This window comes from Ictalurus punctatus, chromosome 8, assembly GCF_001660625.3.
Source record: "Ictalurus punctatus breed USDA103 chromosome 8, Coco_2.0, whole genome shotgun sequence".
Taxonomy (NCBI): Eukaryota; Metazoa; Chordata; class Actinopteri; order Siluriformes; family Ictaluridae; genus Ictalurus; species Ictalurus punctatus.
The window spans coordinates 8001282-8021402 of NC_030423.2; the positions used below are offsets into that span (position 1 = coordinate 8001282).

The following is a 20121-nucleotide window of genomic DNA, read 5'->3' on the forward strand; positions in this document are numbered from 1 at the left end:
TACTTGTGTCAAAACCAGAGTTCAGGGAATAATCGAAGGGAACAGAGCCATTTATAAACTGCTTACAGACTGTTTCGAAGGGTGTTAGCTGTAAAATGTAAATATCCCCTCACTTATGCATCATGCATGCGTGAAACAGCTGGGACAAATGTTTTTATAGATCACATGTCAGGTAAGTAAACTGACTTCTGAGATTAATTTCCATACAAATGTGCCGTAATGTTGATATTTCTCTCTAGACAAAAATCTTCAGCTGCCTATCAGAACACATTTTCTAGTCAGTTGGGGATTGACTTCCCTAAACTAGGGCCTGTCTACTTGTGATATCTTGTGGAACTTGTCTGAGTGTATAAATGAAAATTGTATAAATGAAAAGAAAAAAAACAACTTTAAAAAGTCATACACACATTTTATTTATATATATATATATATATATATATATATATATATATATAAAATATATTTTATATATATATATATATATATATATATATATATATATATATAAAATATATTTTTTATATATATATATATATATATATATATATAACATATATTTTATATATATATATATAACATATATTTTATATATATATATATATAACATATATTTTATATATATATATATATATATATATATATATATATATATATATATATATATATAAAATATTACACACACATCTCATACACACACGTACATATATAAATATCAAGAGATACAGAGTGCAACCTGTAGGAAGTTATTAAAGTAAACCAGGCGCATAACTAATTCATTTAGTGGTCCTCTGGTGTTGCGTAAAGGAACAGCTGACTGTTATTGTGTCTGGTGTCAGTCAGCCATGTCAGTAAAAGCCCAAAGAATTTTCATTCATTGTATTTTTTTTTTAATAGAGGTTGCAGAATCCTCCATTGATTCTGAATGGCTCTGTGTGTACTGATCAGTTTTTGCTCCAGTGGAGAAGTGATTAAATAAACATGTTTAAGGGTGGGGCACAAGGGTTCCTGTTTGTCTTCTTGGGTGATGATTAGTTATTACTGTGAAAGCACACATACATTGATTGTATAAGAGAGTCCTTTTGTAACTACAGAAATGATCATAATGCACATGAAAACAAGTCTTCAATCCTGGTCAGGTGGGAACCTGAGGTGGTCAGTTCTAGAATATTTTGTTTGTTTATTTATTATTATTATTATTTTTCATTTTTGGACTGGACAAAATTATTTGTTTGGAATTAATAAAAACTGGTTCTGTTGAGATTTGAACATGGGCTTTTTCCATTCCCCCATTAAACAATAGAGTCAGTATGTAATATTAGAATATGTTGTATAGCATATACAGAAGGTTGCATAACAATCTACAATCTTTCAATTAATTTGGCAGTGTACATTTTCTGATTCTGATTATACAATACAGTGCCACACAATATAGAATACAAAAACCTGTACCTAAAGTCATCACTCCTCCATTATGAGGTTCTTCTTGGTTTTGTCCAACCTGTCCAGTACCTCACTGTACAGAACAGACATCTGAAAAGTCATTTTATCATTGGTCAGTATTAAATCTATCACTGATACTGATGTTAAGGAGCTAGAAATCATACCTTTAAATATCATAAACTTGTATGCTGAGCCCTGATGGTCACATACAATTGTGAATTACCCTTGTGGTATGATTAACATCCCACTATTTGCTTGGTTGCTCAAAAATAGTATCACACTAACAAAAGCATCGTTCCTATGTAATCTGTGCTTTTTTGGTATGATTTCCATTACTGTTGTCAGTGAAAACATAGTGTTACAATACATCTGGCAGGCCCTTTATGGTGTAAGGCCTAAAATATCAGTCTTGTTCTTTCTAATAAATCCAATCATGGCGACAACAAACTGCTTACTGTCCCATACCAGGGAAAATTAAATATGGAATAGAATACTTTGGTGCATTGTTTTTACAGCAGCAGAAAGCTCTTCCTAAACCAGCATTATTTTACCTGAGTCTGATAGCTGTCCTGCATAGAACCCAGGTGTTGCAGGAAGCTGATCCCTAAACCACACCACTTCTCAGCCTCAGGATACTGGGACAGACTGTAGAGCAAAATTCCTGTATTCCATGCTCGAGTCAACAGCCATAAGATCTCCAGTTCAGGGAAGTCTTCTGACTGGGGGGAACAGCAAAACTATTACACTATAGAATAATTTTTAAATAACACAACTTTAAAACCGAATGCTTCTGATTTAGGGCACTCATTTTCACCTAAATTTTCAGGTTAGTACCAAAGAGCATACAGTCATGTGAAAAAGTAAGTACACGTCATGGAAATTTTTGGCTTTTTTGACATATTTGGACAAGCAAAATTTGATCACATTTGAATCAGTGCCTAGTAATAATGATGAGTCTTTATTGGTCACATATACATTACAGCACAGTGAAGTTCTTTTCTTCGCATACTCCAGCATACCAGGAAGTTGGGGTCAGAGCGCAGGGTCAGCCATGATACAGTGCCCCTGGAGTAGAGAGGGTTAAGGGCCTTGTTCAAGGGCCCAACAGACCCTTCTGACCTTCTGATCAGTAACATTACCACAAGGAAAATTAGCTTTTTCAATCGTTTATTCAACAAAAATAACAATCTATGTGAGATTCTTCTGTGGAAAAAGTAAGTACACCCTTGGTCTCAGAAGCTAGTATTGTCCCCTTTAGCAGAAATAACTTCTTGTAGGTGTTTTGTATAATTGTCCACCAGGCTTACTGGAATATTTGACCACTCTTATATGCAAAATTCTTTCAGTTGCAAGATGGTTGAGGGTTTTCTTGCATGTACTGCCCGTTTCAAATCCCCCCACAACATTTCAATGGGATTCAAATCCAGGCTTTGACGAGGCCATTCTATAACCCTCCATTTCTTCTTTTTGAGCCACTCCTTTTTGGATTTGCTAGTGTGCTTAGGATAATTATCCTGCAGAAAGGTTCACTTTCGTTTCAACTTCAACTTTCGGACAGATGGCCTCACATTATCTTCAAGCTCTCTATGATATGATGCAAAATTTATAGTTGAATCAATGAATGCAAGCCGTCCAGTCCCTGAAGCAGCAAAGCAACCCCAAACCATATTATTTCCACCAACGTGCTTCACGGTTGGTATAAGGTGCTTCTCCTGAAAAGCGGTCTTTGGTCTGCGCCAAACATGTCTGCTGTTACTGTGGAAAACAACTCTATCTTTGATTCGTCTATCCAGAGAACATGATTCCAAAAGGCCTGGTCTTTCCCTATATGCTCTTTGGTAAACTGTAATCTTGCAAAGGCATTTTCCTGGCACACCTCCCATACAAGTGACATTTTTGCAATCTCTTTCTGATTGTAAAAGCATGCACGTTGACACCAACAGTTGCAAGACTTACTTGCAGATCCTGTGATGAAATTTTGGGGTTCTAAGAGACTTCTTGCATCAGACGGTCTGCTCTTGGGCTGAATTTGTTGGGATGGTTGGCACTGGACTAGTCGTTTGAAATCTGTAGATTATTTTCCTTATAGTGGAATGAGGCATTTCAAATAATTTGGAGATCTTTTTAAATCCCTTGCCAGACCCATTGGCATCCACAACCTTTTTTCTGAAGGCCTTACAGAACTCTTCAGATCTTGGCATGATGACACCACACATCTCAATAGTAAAGGAAATGGTAGCTCAGCAATTAAGACGTTGGACTTCTGATCAGAAGGTTGTGAGTTCAAATCCCAGCACTGCCAAGCTGCCACTATTGGGCCCTTGAGCAAGGCCCTTAACCCTCAACTGCTCAGTTGTATAAATTAGATAATTGTAAGTCGCTCTGGATAAGGTCGTCTGCCAAATGCCGTAAATGAAATGTAATGGGTACATCAGACACTAGATATGAAGGGTTTAAATAACACCTGCACTCCCTAAGCAGGTTCTAATCACTGGCACCCAATCTTGAATTTTTTATGGATTGAAGGTGTCAGAAATGTAGGAGTGTACTTACTTTTTCCGTGTCACTGGTCTGTTTTTTTTTTTGTAATTTAAATTGTGAAAATTACTACAAAATGTCAATTTTATGCATCATCTGATAAAGTGTATCCACTTTATTAACAGGCACGGTTTCAAAGAGGATCAAATGTTTGCTTGTCCAAATATATATATATATATATATTTAAAAAAAAAAAAAAAAAAAGGTAACCGTTTCCATGGAGTGTACTTATTTTTTCACATGACTGTAACTGATCATGAGTAATACAGATGGGAGTCAAATTGAAGGAAAACCTGGTGTCTCTGCTATGTTGAGGGGGGATTTTACTAGCAAAGTTTGGGTCCACAAATCAATACAAATTTATTCTGACTGATCTCTTTTATCCTATGATAAAACATTTCTTTCCTGATGGGAGTGCTGTCTTCCAGGATAACCTGTCTTCCATACACAGGGCAGGAAGGCTGACTGAATGATTTGATGAGGATGAAAATTATATAAATAATATGCCATGGGCCTTCACAGTTACTAGATCTTAACCCAGTTGAACACCTCTGAGGGATTTTGGATGTGTTATACAGCACTCCCCCACCACCATCATCCAATGTTGCTCATTCTTACAGAACAGGTTAAGAGACTTGTAGAATCTGTGTGCACTGAAGCTGTTCTGGTAGCTCATAGTGCCCTAACACCTTAATTATACACTAACACACAATCTATATTTGCTTAGACCTATTGAAATTGAAAGTAAAAATTCTGTTTAATGTGTTGATTCAGATTAATCCAACCAGTCAGTTTTTTAAGCCAATCAAAAGAACAAGTGTTCCAAAAATTTTCAATTTAGCAAATTGGCAGGAAGAAGCTGGTGAATGCAGCATCTGCTAACTGAAGTGTAGCTAAAAGCCCATTGACTGAAACAGGAGATTCTTTTTGAGATGGGGATAATTGCTGAGCTACAGTAGTTGATATGTGATGGGTTGCTGAGTCATGTTGGCCAGCTCACTGCAGCTGAAATGATGGACAGGGCCTCCTCATAGTAACCCCACACTTCCTCTAATATACGGTGGTCCACTTCGCACACACCGCTGGGCAGAGACAGCTGGATTAGAGTATGCAAGCAGTAACTGTTGGTGCACACATAAAATCAAATATTAAGTTGTGTGAAAACATTTTGTCTTTAATAGCATATATGGTGTCAGGGCAATTACCAGCAGCGTGCCAGATCTGCCTGTGGACCTCGCTTGTGTAGAGAGAGAGCAATTGTTAAAGCCTTCTTACACACCACAGGAAAGTGGGCTGGGGGTTTCATTGCTAAGGCTGCATATACAAAATAGGTAACCATTTCGATACTCCGCATAACTTTATCACATTACAGCACAAAGAATTTGCATTCTTAGCTGTCTGAGTATGAATAAAAGCTAAATTTAAATTAGCTGAAGAAATTACTTGAATCAGTAAACAATATCTTACTTGCAATTGTCTCCAAAATTTTGGTATCAACATTATCAAGCTCCAGGACTGACTCAAACACATTCTCAAGCTTGGGATCATTTAACTTGGCTCGTGCCTCAAACTCGTAAAGAAGTAATAAAGTGTCAGTTGGGTCTTTGGCATAGTCACCTGAAAATAAATTGAATGGTACTATATGTAATGACTGTTACATTTATGAATTTGGGTTTACACTGGAATAAAGTTGCAAGTATTGCAGTATTATTCGAAATAACTGAAAAGATACCTGAAGCTTTTAATGCCCTCCATATCTCCCTGCAGATCTGAATGTGCTCTAAAGCTTGGGTAAGGATCTCAGTCTGAAACACAGTAGATTAAGGTAGATTTAGCTTACAGCACCCTCTAGCCAGGAACACTGCACATAAATGCATAATAAAACTGATTAGAATACTGACAATCCACATTCACTTTAAACATACTGGTTATATGTGTTTAAAAATACTTCAAATTTCAAAAAAGAAAACAAATCTTTATAAGAAAATAACCAATTCTGAATGGTATGTCAAAAATATTGCATGCTTTATCTACCTGTTGTTCAGTCTGAGGAGTCATGCAGCAGATGTCCAGACAGGCAGCAGCAACCATCAGCAAACATGTCTTCTGCCCCATCAACACACCTCTATCTTGAACACAAAGCTGTGACAGCTGACCACCAGTGGAACCAGAGGAAATGGAAAACGTCAAGAGTCAAATCTAGTCTTATCATCCTCTTTATTAGGAACACCGGTACACCTGCTCATTTACGCAGTTATCCAATCAGCCAATCATGTGACAGCAGCACAATGCATAAAATTATGCAGATACAGGTCAAGAGCTTCAGTTCATGTTCACATCAAAGATAAGAATGGGGGTAAACGTGATCTCTATGACTTTAGCAGTGGCATGGATGTTGTCCCAGACGGGCTGGGTTGAGTATTTCAGAAATTGCTGGTCTCCTGCAATTTTCACACACAACAGTCTCTAGGGTTTACACAGAATGGTGTGAAAAACAGAAAACATTAAGCTCAAGCTCTTGACCTGTATCTGCATTATTATTTGCACTGCGCTGCTACCACATGATTGACTGATTAGATAACTGCATGAATGTGCAGGTGAACAGGTGTTCCTAATAAAGTGGACAGCAAATGTAGGTTTCTGATTAAAGCATATCTTTGTATGTAATCAGACATTAATCCTCCAAAACATACAGGAATACATTTTGCCCTAAAGGTAAATGTAAATAAAAATAAAGGTAAATAAAATAAATAAATAATTAACATCGACATGGCCTATAGTACTCTACTGCACAACATTTTCACACTAGAGCTGTATTAGTTATAAAATAACTGAATCAAAATCCCAAAATTGTCATATTAGTTCCCTGTGTGCACCAACACTGACACCTACAAAACTGTTCAAAAATACAAAGAAACATTGGGTCTCATTTATCGAGCTGGATACAAACAAAATTGTGTAAATTGTTAGTACAAGCGGTTATATAAAAAAAATTTGTATTCATGAAACTTAAGTCAACACTATTTATTTCAAATACACACAAAAATTAAATAATTAAATCATTTTTTTTGCCATTAAGGAAATATGATATATATAGTGTATACAGTGCCCCCCACTAATATTGGCACCCTTGGTAAATATGAGTGAAGAGGCTGTGAAAAAAATGTCTTTATTATTTAACCTTTTGATCTTTTTTAAAAGAAATATCATCAATATCATGGATCAAATATCATGGATATCAAACAATAGCAAACACCACATAAAGAAAAATGTATATTTGACATTTTTTTAGTACGCCTGGGTGACTAGAGAAAGGAAATTGTTCAACCATGACTTTCACAGGGGTATAAATATGAGGTAACACATAGGCAAAAATCCCTTAGTCATTCATATAAATGGGTAAGACCAAGGAATATAGCTGTGATGTGCAGAAAAAGGATGTTGAGCTTCACAAAAAGGGAAGTGGCTATAAGAAAATAGCACAATCATTGAAAATGTCCATTTCCACCATCAGGGCAATAATTAAAAAGTTCCAGTCAACTGGAAATGTTATGAAATAACCTGGAAGAGGACATGTGTCTATATTGTCTCGACACACTGTGAAGAGGATGGTTCGAATGGCCAAAACATCACCAAGGATCACAGCTGGAGAATTTCAGAAGTTAGTGGTGTCTTGGTGTCAGAAAGTCTCCAAAACTACAATCTGAAGTCACCTACATCACCACAAGTTGTTTGGAAGAGTTTCAAGAAAAAAGTCTCTACTCTCATCCAAAAACAAACTCAAGCATCTTCAGTTTGCCAGACACTACTGGAGCTTCAAATGTGATCGGGTTCTATGGTCAGATGAAACCAAAATAGAGCTTTTTGGCAATAAACACTATAGGTGGTTTTGGTGCACAGAGAAAGTTGAAAAATAACTCATAAAATATGGTGGTGGCTCTTTGATGTTTAATGTCAAGTTTAAAATGGGCCGTGGTTGGATCTTCCAGCAGGACAATGATCCAAAACATACATCAAAATCACACAAAAATGTTTACTGACCACAAAATCAAGGTCCTGCTATGGCCATCCCAGACCCCTGACTTGAACCCATAGAAAATCTGTGGGGTGAACTCGAAATTTGAAGGACCTGGAGAGATTCTGTATGGAGGAATGGTCTTATAGGAGGAATCAGGCATTATAGGTGAAGACTCAGATATGTTATCTTGGCAAAGGGGGGTAGCAAAAAGTATTGACTGAAAGGGTGCAAATAATTAACTAATTTTAACAATTTTTTTTTTTTTTTTTGGGGTTTGTTTGGAATTGTTTGATATCCACGAGAGCAGAGTATTTTTGTAAATTTTTTAAACAAAAGGTTAAACAATAATGACAAATTTTCACATCCTTCTTTGCTCATATTCACCAAGTGTGCCAATATTAGTGGCGAGCACTAAATATAAACATATAGATATAAATATATACACAGTACTGTGCAAAAGGTTTTTTTGTACAAAATTTGTTATAGATTTTTTTATTTTATGATTTCTACATTATCGAGTCAGTACAAAAAACATTTTAGATACCTAAACATTAGTTTTCCAGCACAAAATGAAATGTTACAGAAAGATGTTTGTATGTCAGTAAAGAAAGCAGCATATTAAGTGGTAAGAGACACTTTTCAGATTAAAAACACAATGAAGGCTGCTGGATATTTATGCAAAATAAGAAGCGAGTGCGATAGTCAAAGTCTCCAGAAGAACAGTGACTGGTTCTGCAAGACGCTCAATAAAACTTACAGCTCATTTCCTTATAAAACTGCACTAATTCTACCTGAGACTACTTTTTTTTTTTGGTCACACCAAATATTGTCTTTGTCTCATTTACTACTACTTACTGCTCTTTATGGTATTTCCTTTTGTTTTTTACATGTAGAAACATTTAATTTCATTATTTTGAAGGCAACTTTGCTCTACAGCATTTATTTCCATGTGCCTAAAACTTTTGCACAGTAATGTATATATACTTCACCATATAAAAGGAGGACGAGGAAGAGGGCTGGTCTGTGCAATTGGCTGAACTGATATTACTGGAAGACCACATGATGCCCAACAGAGACCGCTATGATTTTTTTCCCCAGAGAATGAAAGCTGGCTTGTAAGTTTGCCATGTCATCTGGTCATTTTTAAAAAGCTCTGTCATTGTTTGGCCTCCTCTGGTAGCAGAGAAACTCTGTCGATTAAAAATAATTTTTTTTTTTTTTACTCAGTTTTTGTGTCAAACCATTTTCTTTAGACCTCACGTATATCGTGCTGAATGGATGACACCAAATTCATTCCATAATGTCTCTCCATATTTTAGTGTTTTCTTAAAGCTGGAGAATTAATAGGTAGCCTTCACACACAGCAGGGCCAACATCATCAAAAGCACAAAAAAGATTCAACAGTCTTAGTAAGTGTTCCAATTAAACAGTCATGGGTGGATAAATGGATGGATAGAAGGATGGTTATTACATATTTCGTGTTTGGTAAAAACATCAATTGTATCACTTCATAATGCCCACAGTTCTTTTTTCCCCTAAACTTCCTATGTTTTGCTTTAACATCCCAAATTGTTTATGTAATCAATGCTTATCTACAGTATGAAATAAATGCATTTTAAACTTTAATAAGTCTTAATGTTCACACACAAAAATGCTAATGTGGCCCAGTTAGAAACTGAGATTATCATCCTTGCTCTGAAGAGAAAATTATGCATGCAATCTGAATTTACCTGGTAGCACAGAAGAAAGAAATCCCTCATTCTAACTGAACTGCTCTTACACTGCAAGGCCGTGTTCCATGCTGACAAAGGAAATATAAGATACATCATTATGGCACTGCAGTCACACAATGCTTACAGTACTTCAAACAGTCACTTCAAACAATACATATGGTTCATCTCATATGACAGATTAAGAAAGTGAGATTGCACCTATCCTTCTGAACCAGTTGGCCTCGTCAGAACAATGGTCCTCCCCTTGACCAGGTGCTATTTTGAGTCGGGACACATTTTTCAGTGCTGTTCAAACACACATACAAGAAGTACATATATTTCACACACTCTTGTATGCATACTTGCTCAGTTGACAGAAGAAATTACAAAGTGATGGATATCACCTCTCTTAATGGAGATTTATGTGAAAAATATATTCTCATTTGTCCAATCAATGATATCACACCTACCCATCTTTAGATACAACAAGAGCGCTTCTAGACAGACATCCCTGCAGCAGTTGAAAGAATAAATGAACAAAATGTCAAAGTGTCAAAAGGAACAGCAAAATTGTAATACATTTTATAAATTTTTATACAATATGAAGGGAAGGATTTTTGTATTAATAATCTGTCTCATATCTCTCTCTCTCTCTCTCTCTCTCTCTCTCTATATATATATATATATATATATATATATATATATATATATATATATATAAAAATGCCATTTTGGAGGTTAATGAAATATTTTGGTTGAACCCCTTGAATTAAAGCTGAAAGTCTACACTTTAATCACATCTTGATTGCTTCATTTCAAATCTATTGTGGTGGTGTACAGAGGCAAAATTACAAAAATGGTGTCACTGTCCAAATACTTATGGACCTGATTGTATATACACCAATGACATACTAACCTGTTTTCTTCATACGCATTCTCCATTGTTGATAGCACAAGCCGAACTAAACACCTAAATAAAATGATTTGGGCAGATATTTCAGAAGGTGCTACAATATGCTGAAAGATTGTTCTCCCACTCCTGATATATAATCATTTTTCACAGTTTGTTAAAATATATAAGACGAGGGTCTTTCTTTCTATACAGACCTGAGAGCAGTAAGCACTTGGACTACATCATGTGAGACTTCACAGAAACGTTCCAGTGCTTTCATGGCTGTGTCCTGCTGTTCATTCTGTCATAAACAAAGCTATACTATATGACCAAGAGAATATGGACACCTGACATACATCACATACATATGCGAGTCTTCCCCAAACTGTTGTCCCAAAGATGGAAGCACACAGTTATTGAGAATGTCTTTGTATGCTGTAGCATTACAATTTCCCTTCACTGGACCTAAGGGGCCCAAACCTGTTTCATCATGACAGTGCCCCTGTGCACAAAGCAAGGTCAATGTAGATGGGTTTTGCCAAAGTTGGTGAAGAAGAACTCAAGTGGCCCTCACAGAGTACTGACCTCAACCCCAAAGAACACCTCTGTGGTGGGTGAATTGGAATGCAGACTACATCCTGACCTAATGCTCCAGTGGCTGAATGGGCAAATCCCTCATAGCCATGCTCCAAAATCTAGTGTAAAGCCTTTCCATGAAGATTGGGAGTTATTAGAACAGCAAAGGGAGGACTAAATTTGTAATGGGATGTTCAAAAGCACATAGGGATGTTATGGTCAAGCATCCACAACCTTTGGCCATATAGTGTATTCAGGATATACTGGAATAATACAATTACAATAATACTATAATCACCAGTATAGTCTACTGGTAAAAATATTACTGATTAATAATAATAATGAGAAAAATACTTATATTTTGTGTAATCACTGACATCCAGAGCAATTTGGGCTGCCAGGCTGAGAAGGTTTGCTGCTGCATTCTCAGAGACAAAAAGCCTATCTTCACTGGGCACAGGCATCTGCGCTAGAGCACCAATTTCTCCTATAGCCTCAGTAGCTGAGGGGCAGAAACAGTTTCATTACGACTATTATCCCTTCATTTTGTTTTATTGTATATGACCCTTTATACTTGGAAACTTTACAGTTGGTCACTTTACACAACTTTAGTGCAGTAGCACAATATGTGATGTATTTATTTCTCACTATGTTGTAGTGTATATTGTACTTTGTTATTGTACCTATCCATGCTCTTTCCTCTGTGTGTGTATCATATTCTGTTACATAAGCAGTTTACGCTAACCTTACCACAAGCATTTCAATGTACATATGTCCTGGCATACTGTGCAAACAATAAATATATTTGACTTGACTATATATGTAGTACAGCAGACATTAAACTGTTTAAATGTTACTAACCCTTCTCTATATTTTTCTCCAGAACCGCTATCTTGTAGACACTAAAATGTGTGAAGATGCTGTTTGGATCACACTTCAGTGCCTCTGAAATAGCTTCCTTAGCCTACAAAAAATATTGAACATTATTAGCATTTGGTATAAAATCCATAGATGTACATGTTAGTGTGTTTGTGCATGTATTTTTGTACTGTATTAAATTACCTTGTCTAGTTGCCGCAAATAATAAAAACAGGAAGCTCGGTTTCTCTGCAGTTTGGCCAGGTTCTGATCCAGCTCACCCGCCTTGTAAAAACTTAATGAATAGTTGTACCACTGCAGAGCCTCATAATAGTTTTTTGCCTGAGCAGCAAAAATGATAATAATCATATTTATATTTTATAATAATAATAATAATAATAACAATAATAAAAATAATAAAAATAGATACTAAATTTCTCAGCCTATACCGATAACCGATTATTCAGAGTGATACCGGCCGATACTGATAACAAATAGCAATAGTTCTGCCTTTTATGCCTTCTTATAAATTAATAATAATTACTTCCACAATTCTGAAAGAAATACAAATAAAAACTTTATTCTCTCCATTTCAACAAGTTGTTTCACAATAACTGGTCTCATAAACAGAAAACACATTACTCAAATTAATATTAACACGAACTAAATTCTGAAGATTAAAGTAAGATTTCTTAGCTTATTGAATGTTATAAATTCATATTAACATTGACTGAATTGTAAACAACTTTCTGTTAGGCTTCACATTCACTCACCACAAACAAAAGCATTTCTACTTCATCACTGACATCAAACTGGTAATATATAATATAAACTTTTATATACAGTAACATTAACTGGATATATTAATGATTAATTCAGCGCGAGCAGCTCGAGAAAAAGTGCAGAGCTTTTTACTGATTAACGGCCTGTACATCGGTGCATCTCTAATAAAAAATAATAATAATAATATCTGAAGACATACCTCAATGCTTTTAGCAGCTTTATCCCACAGAAGGAGGTGGAGGGAGGTGAGATTGTGTGGTGATAACTGCCTTCCTGCATAATGACCTAAAAAGGAATCAGACATTGGTCAAGTGACCTCTCAAGATTTTATATTTATACCTGTGAAACCCTAATAATTTACGTATGCATTGCCGGACAGGTTCTCAGCAGCGTACTACTATTCAGTATTTCCATGCTATCAGATTAGTGTCAAACCTAGAAGATGAATAGCCTTTATACGTCACATATACATTACAGCATGGTGAAATTATTTCTTCACATATCCCAGTTTGTTAGAAAGCTGGGACGGAGCACAGGGTCAGTCATGATAAAGTTCACCTGGAGCAGAGAGATTTAAGGGCCTTACACAAGTGCCCAAGAGTGGCAACTTGGCAGTGCTGGGGCTGCAACCTCTGACATCACCTTCTGATCAGTATCCCAGAGCCTTAACTGTTGAACCATGGTACATAGTGACAAACCCCCAGAGCCTTAACGGTTGAACCACGGTACATAGTGACAAACCTATGTACCTGTGATTGCATCCTCAATTTTCTGTTTGGCCAGCAGTTCTTTGCCTCTCATCATCAGCAGCTCAATTTGCAACAAAAGTGCAGAGCCCAGCTCAGGAGATGATTCAAAATGTTGGCAAACCATGTTCAGAAAATCAAAGGCCAAAGTTTCTCTGTAAACATCAGAGTGACACAATGGTTAACATTAAATAATATGTTTAGAAGGGGACTTTCAGAATTAAATGTTGTTACCTATCCTCTGCTGTCAGCAGCTTTACTGTGCTAAGACACACATCCAGCTGAACCTCAGAGTCAAGTAATTCTTTTAGTCCTACCATGCAGAGAGGTAAATATAAATAAATAAATAAATATTGGTTTTATATATATATATATATATATATATATATATATATATATATATATATGGTTAGTGCTAGGGTTATATTAACACTTAATCCTTACCCATGGGCTCTAGAGGTAATGTTTGAGATTTTGTTGGAGAATAAATTTGTAAAAATGTTGCAAAAATTGTAAATGCAAATAAACTGTGCATAGGCTACTGAAGTGAGATTTTTTTATATAGCTTTTAGCCCACAGTATTTGACTGGTTACTTCTTTAATACAAGGTTTAAACAATGTTTAATACAAACCTCACAGAATCATCTTACTCACCAGATTTAACAACTTCATCTGGTGTTCCACTCTTTAGCAAAATGCGGATCTTCAGATAAATACCTGCTGGTTGTAAGTATTCCTATTAACAAAAGAACGTACTGTAGTATAATCGTCACCTGTCCTTTTTTGCATTTATGAAAAAGAACAGTATATTATACAGTATTATAAAGAGCACAGAAAATATCTGTGGAGCACAAAGAAGTATAACTTTTGAAACGATCCCTCCTGCTAGCAATGTTACAGACAGTCCCTTTTCTTTACAGGTCAGGAACACAAACAGCAGAGAATTCAGTGCTAAATAGTCAGTATTGCCATATACCAAAAATACTGTCTGCTGCAAAAAAAGTCATAATCCAAAAAGAAAGAAAAGTAAATTTGGGTGCTACCTTTTCAGGATGGAGAAACCTGTTGACCATGAAGTGGATGAAGTTGGACAACAAATTAACTGCATTTCACCTGGTCAGTTTATTAATGTTATAAACTATTTGAATCAATATCTGCAGCTACAAGTTAATTGTCATGGCAGTATTCTGCATATTCATAGCTAACTTTGTAGTAACTGACTAGAGTAAAATGAGACACTGAATTAGTTAGCATCCATCATAGATTTTGCAATTTGAGGGTTTGTGTACTTGGATATGAAGAGAAGGTGCAGTCAATGAAGACTGATCTACAATCCTGATGAATTCAAGGGAAAGAAATGGGAAAGCTGTGCTGGATTTTGGAAGCTCACAGTTTATTTTAGGCACAACCTAATTAATGACCTGGCTGCCTAAAAAAAGCTAAAAACTTTCAAACATATAACTTATAGTTCTCTCCATGGTTCTCTCCTGGCTAAGAGTAGGATACTTCCTTTACATGAGGGGAGACACCTTGCTGGTGGTGGAGGAGTTTAAGTACTTTGGGATATTATTCAAGTGTGATCGGAAAAGAGAGCATAAGATTGGCAAACGTATCAGGTCAGCTGCAGAATTTACAGGTGTTGAACTGGTCTGTTGGGGAAACACAAGCTCTGTTTTTGGACATAGCTCTCAGGTCAATCAATGTCACCTGTGGCTGAGAGCTTTGGGTAGTGACTGAAAGAATAAAGGGGCGTTCACATATACAGCGACTCACAAGCGACAAAACAACTGGAGACCGTTCAATTTTCAGTTGCCAACTTCCGGCGACATGAGCAACAGCGACTGTTGTTGAGTAGATGTGGGCATGTCCAGTGACGCAAGAAAGTTGAAAAAAGTTTAACTGTAAGCTAGTATGGTGCGACTAATATGGTGCAGTGACTATCAATATGGCGCACTTTATCTGTCTCCTGTCAAATACTGGAGTGCAGAAAAGATGGAGAAATAATTCATTATAGCCAATCTAGCCAATTCTTTACAGCATGCCTCTGGATGCATACAGAGACACAAAAAAAGATTTGGTTGATTAAATCCTAAAAGAATGCATTTCAAACTGAGTCCTGTCCAGCCTGAAATACTGCTGGAACTGGACCTCATCCAATCCGCAGCTTGTGTAACAGACAGTAGTACTCACCATGCTGCCTGCGAGTCCGAATTGTTTCGTGGACTAAGACAGTCCGGTGCTTGCATTTTAGGCGCAGATAGATGGCTGCAATGGCAAAGCGCACACACTGCTTCTGCTTCATCTCGTAGGATAGGATGTATATATGCACCGGTGAATTTTATATACAAATGCTTTCCCTCCAGAATGTTCATTTCAGGGGCAAGAAAACTGATTGTCAAAAAAAGTGGAATGCTAGTTGCACCACCAACTGATAAACATTACTATGGCAACCATTAGTAGGAACGCCTACTGCAGAATTCATGCGATTTGCAACTTGCAGCTATACAATAGCTGCATGTGTGAACGTACAGTAAGGCTTTGAGTATACATGAGGAAAAAATTTGGTGCCTTTTCAGGGTTGCTGGGCTTAATCTCTGTGAAAGGGTGGGAGAGTCTCAGCGTAGAGGTGCAGTTTCAAATTGGAGAATTTGATAAGTTCTACCTAATGCACCTTTAAATCTGTACTAACAAAGCTTAGTTGATAAGCATTATACCTTATTAGCCAGGCTCACAGCATGAAGAGCTTTATCTTGATACTTCTGACAGTCTAACTCCAAATAAACTCTAGCAAGTAGTCTCAGGACTTTGGCCTGAAAAGAAAGTGCAACAGACTATGGTAACATTTTCAAACAATGAACAGAAGTGTGCAGTAAAGAGTCTATCTGAAAACATACTTGCATTTCTGGCCCTTGAGAGTACTTTGGATTCATCTTCCCTATATCATAGCTTTGACTGGAAATCACAATAAAGCGAATGATTCTTTGTAAAGCATGTGCATGAATAAATTGAAAGCTGAAGAAAGTCACTGCTATTACCACCAACTGACAACAATATAAAACATATATAATATAGTATAATATATAATAATAATAAATTATAATATAACAGAAAGGTGATAAGATCAATATTATATATTCATTAAATGTATTTATTAACACAGTAAGAGTACAGTCTCACCTGAGCCAAAATGAACTGTCCTCAAGCTTCTTTTTATTATATGTATCCACTCCAAATTTATAGCAAATTAGGGACAGATATCCAGTCTATTCAACATTTCCCCAAAATAGGAAAGAGTCCAACAAATATAGACTTATAAAAAATACTTAAAATACAAAATACAAAAGTAGTACATAACACAATATATACTTATATTAGCTCTTTATAGCAACACACCTGCTTGGGAAGTCTCAGAAGCATCTCTTTACATCGGTCTACACAGGAAACAGCCTCCTGTTGATTTTCTTGAGCAAGCGCCTGTAATGACAAGACATCACCATTCTGTTCAATTCCTGTCTCCAGCACATTAATGATTTGTGTAATTATTATCACCTTTTAATTTTATGTTAGTGCAATGCACTTTCAGTTCCTTTTTATCGAATGTATTAAATGTGCTTCTTTGCTTACTGATTCAGCTTTATAAGAAAGAACCCGCAGCAGGTCTTTCTCAGCATCTGCTTTTGGTAGGTTGGTATCAGCACCTTCATTTCTTTGGGATATCAGTCTGCAGTAAAGAGTCTCCAGGCTCTGCAAAATCATACAGAACATCATCACATCACATCTACAATGATTTAAGTCATTTGTACCCGTTATGCATGATGCAACATCTCAGCATTTTTTTTTACGTTGAAGCGGCTCATTATTCCCAAATGGCACTTACAGTTACAGCCTGGCTCAAAAAATCATCAGCAAGCTTGGGATTTTTACATTCAAGCCATGTTTTTCCTGTCTTACTGGCCATCTGAGAAACACACATTAGAGAATTTAATAACCAAAAAAAAATCTAAACTGGAATATGGAAGTAGATGTAAAGGTGCATAAATAGTATATTAGCATCACCATAGAAAACAGGAGACAAACAAAATATATATATATATATATATATATATATATATATATATATATATATATATATATATATATATATATATATATATATATAATGTTTTCAAGACTGTACAATACAATTCTTTGAATATGTCAACAAACCAAAATCTGCTTGCGAATTGCTTTCTCTGATGGGTTCTCAGGTTCACATAAATACAGGAGTCGGCAAGCTATGTGACGCACTGAAACACAAAGTAAAGTACATAGTTTTTATAGCCCATTTACACTTATAAACTAATAAACTGCATGGAAAGCATGTCACATTTCTGCACATCTGCCGGTTCACAGTTACACAACAAATATTAAGCAAATAACAATACAATACTAAAACCTTTGGCTCTTTGTTGCTCATTTATGGCTGAACCAACATTTTTGGTCACAGCCCAGTTCCACAACTGAAGAACATATTCTTCAACCTATAGAAAGAAAACATAATCTTTTAAGGTTTTGTCTTGTTGAATAAAAAAAAATCAAAAACAAGGAAAAATGAAAAAGTAACAAAAAATACAAAAAGAAATGCAAATAAACAAAATGTTAATGAACCCAAGCTCTTCATATTTACACGGAGCATTGCATAACAACACTGTGCTTACATCTATCCAGTTCACCAAAAATACCCCTGAATGAGCCTTATACCTTAAACTGGTATTTGCAGCCCAGATACCAATTTTACCATACCATTTTTGTTGCTACTTTAACCAACAAATTTGTCATATTCACTATTACATACAATAAACAGACATAATCAAAAAACCACAACATTCACGACACAATGCACAGTCCTGACTTTTAGCAGGAGCTGGAGACATGTCCCATCAGATCCTTTGACTCACCACAAACACAATATTATTTTAAAGAAATGTGCATTTGTTATACATGATAATATACCTTAGATCTATTCCAGTTGGCCCTGAATAATGAAATAATTGAAACTGTACATTGTATTTTACAGAGTTCATGATGTGTGTGTGTGTGTGTGTGTGTGTGTGTGTGTGAAGTGTCCTGCAGCAATGAAAAGGTAGCAATAACAGAAACATGCAGAAGTCCATTTTCCCTCCAACTCCAGGCGGAAAGGTGTTATGATTTTGTTTGGTATGACCGTGCTTGCACACAGTATGCCTTTTTTTCCTGTTCTTTTTGCCTTCTTCATTCATAAAATACACAATGCGTCCACAAAGTCGCTTTGAAAACGAATGGAGCAGGTCAGTTTGTTCATCTACAAGTCTGCTAGCTAGCTTAGCCAGGTTCTAATGTATACAGAGCACACTTGCTATCCTGCACCTTCACAAAAAAAAGGTATATTTTGTTTTTTAATTTTTTAAAATATATTTTTAATTGCCTCACTTTGTATTTGAACCGTTTTGAACTGTATTTCTTTTTAAAAATCTGATTATGATGATTTGTGCATTGATGCAGAATCCTTTAATGAGACAGGAGAGATGCATTTTAGAGAAAAAAAATTCTACCCATTACAACATTACAAAATAAACAGGCAGCAGTAATGTCAGAGACAAACAAAATATTTAGTGTTATACTTTTTCACAGTGATACTTCAGCTTTTTCATATCATTTTTTCAACAGGGGAGTGCAAGAGGAGTGAGTTTTCTCCATGCTAATGATTAAAATGGTTAAACACTACTTCTCATCCATTTTTTAATGTATGATTTTGATCAGTCTATTAAATACAATTGGTCTGTGATTAAAATAATTTAAAAAACAGTACGGGATTACATCATAAAAAATTCATGCAGTATGTACTCACCTGTGAATCCTGGATTTTAGTGTGCTGCTCAAGGGACTCAACTTTATCAAACAGCTTCTCAATAAATTCACTCACACTCTCGTGACTTTGGCTATGCAGAAGTTTCTCTAACAGATCTAAAAGAGAAACAAATTGTTTAGCACAAAATGCTTCTTCAAAAGAAATTTTGCTGATAAAATAGTAACACAGACCTAAAAATGTGTTACATGAAATAGTGGTTGAAGATTTTCAACGTTGCTAGTCAGCATTTATTGAGTGCATAATGTGTTCTGCTCCACCATTCAACTACTAATAAACTGCTTTAATGTAGTCACACAATGTTCTTTTTTTAAAGTGGAAGAATGGGAATGGCAAATAAGTTTAATTCAAACAGATATTAATTTTTTTGATACACAGTAGTAGACATCAAAAGTCTACACACACACCTGTTAACACGGCATGTTTTTGTGATGTAAAAAAGAAACCAGGATCAATCATGTCAGATCTTTCCCCCCTTTAACACGATATCGCAACCGACAAAGTGAAAAACAAATAAAAACCTTTTAGACAAAAAATTAATAAAAGCAAAACTTTGCACACTCCTTAACTAATTTTTTAAAGTACATTTTGCTTGTAATACAGCACTCAGTCTTTTTGTGTTATACAGCACTCAGTGGGTAAGAGTCTACCAATATAGAATATCTTGATTTAGT

The 20121-nt window shown here is 35.8% G+C and overlaps 1 protein-coding gene across 4 annotated transcripts in view; it reads right to left on the reverse strand.

Moving 5' to 3' along the window:
* Positions 1-840: 840 nt before the first annotated feature.
* tex11 (testis expressed 11) overlaps positions 841-20121 on the reverse strand; it is a 21672-nt gene continuing 2391 nt past the window's right edge. The window contains exons 2-30 of one of the 4 annotated variants that reach the window (XM_017474282.3): positions 19430-19545; positions 17999-18083; positions 17770-17849; positions 17441-17521; positions 17188-17307; positions 16957-17037; positions 16741-16826; positions 16458-16515; positions 16278-16373; positions 14218-14299; positions 13798-13876; positions 13567-13718; positions 13017-13102; positions 12239-12319; positions 12038-12140; positions 11554-11678; positions 10816-10901; positions 10625-10678; positions 10179-10219; positions 9928-10014; positions 9727-9797; positions 6013-6129; positions 5711-5783; positions 5446-5595; positions 5184-5292; positions 4979-5099; positions 1992-2159; positions 1450-1530; positions 841-1038 (exon numbers count right to left, since the gene is read on the reverse strand). In XM_017474282.3, coding sequence (XP_017329771.1) covers positions 1459-1530; positions 1992-2159; positions 4979-5099; positions 5184-5292; positions 5446-5595; positions 5711-5783; positions 6013-6129; positions 9727-9797; positions 9928-10014; positions 10179-10219; positions 10625-10678; positions 10816-10901; positions 11554-11678; positions 12038-12140; positions 12239-12319; positions 13017-13102; positions 13567-13718; positions 13798-13876; positions 14218-14299; positions 16278-16373; positions 16458-16515; positions 16741-16826; positions 16957-17037; positions 17188-17307; positions 17441-17521; positions 17770-17849; positions 17999-18083; positions 19430-19545 — 2660 coding nt within the window. In that variant the 3' untranslated portion in view covers positions 841-1038; positions 1450-1458. Of the gene's footprint in view, positions 1039-1449; positions 1531-1991; positions 2160-4978; positions 5100-5183; positions 5293-5445; positions 5596-5710; positions 5784-6012; positions 6130-9726; positions 9798-9927; positions 10015-10178; positions 10220-10624; positions 10679-10815; positions 10902-11553; positions 11679-12037; positions 12141-12238; positions 12377-13016; positions 13103-13566; positions 13719-13797; positions 13877-14217; positions 14300-16277; positions 16374-16457; positions 16516-16740; positions 16827-16956; positions 17038-17187; positions 17308-17440; positions 17522-17769; positions 17850-17998; positions 18084-19429; positions 19546-20121 lie in introns of all 4 variants that reach the window. The other 3 variants (XM_017474281.3, XM_017474285.3, XM_017474284.3) reach the window with 3 other exon arrangements.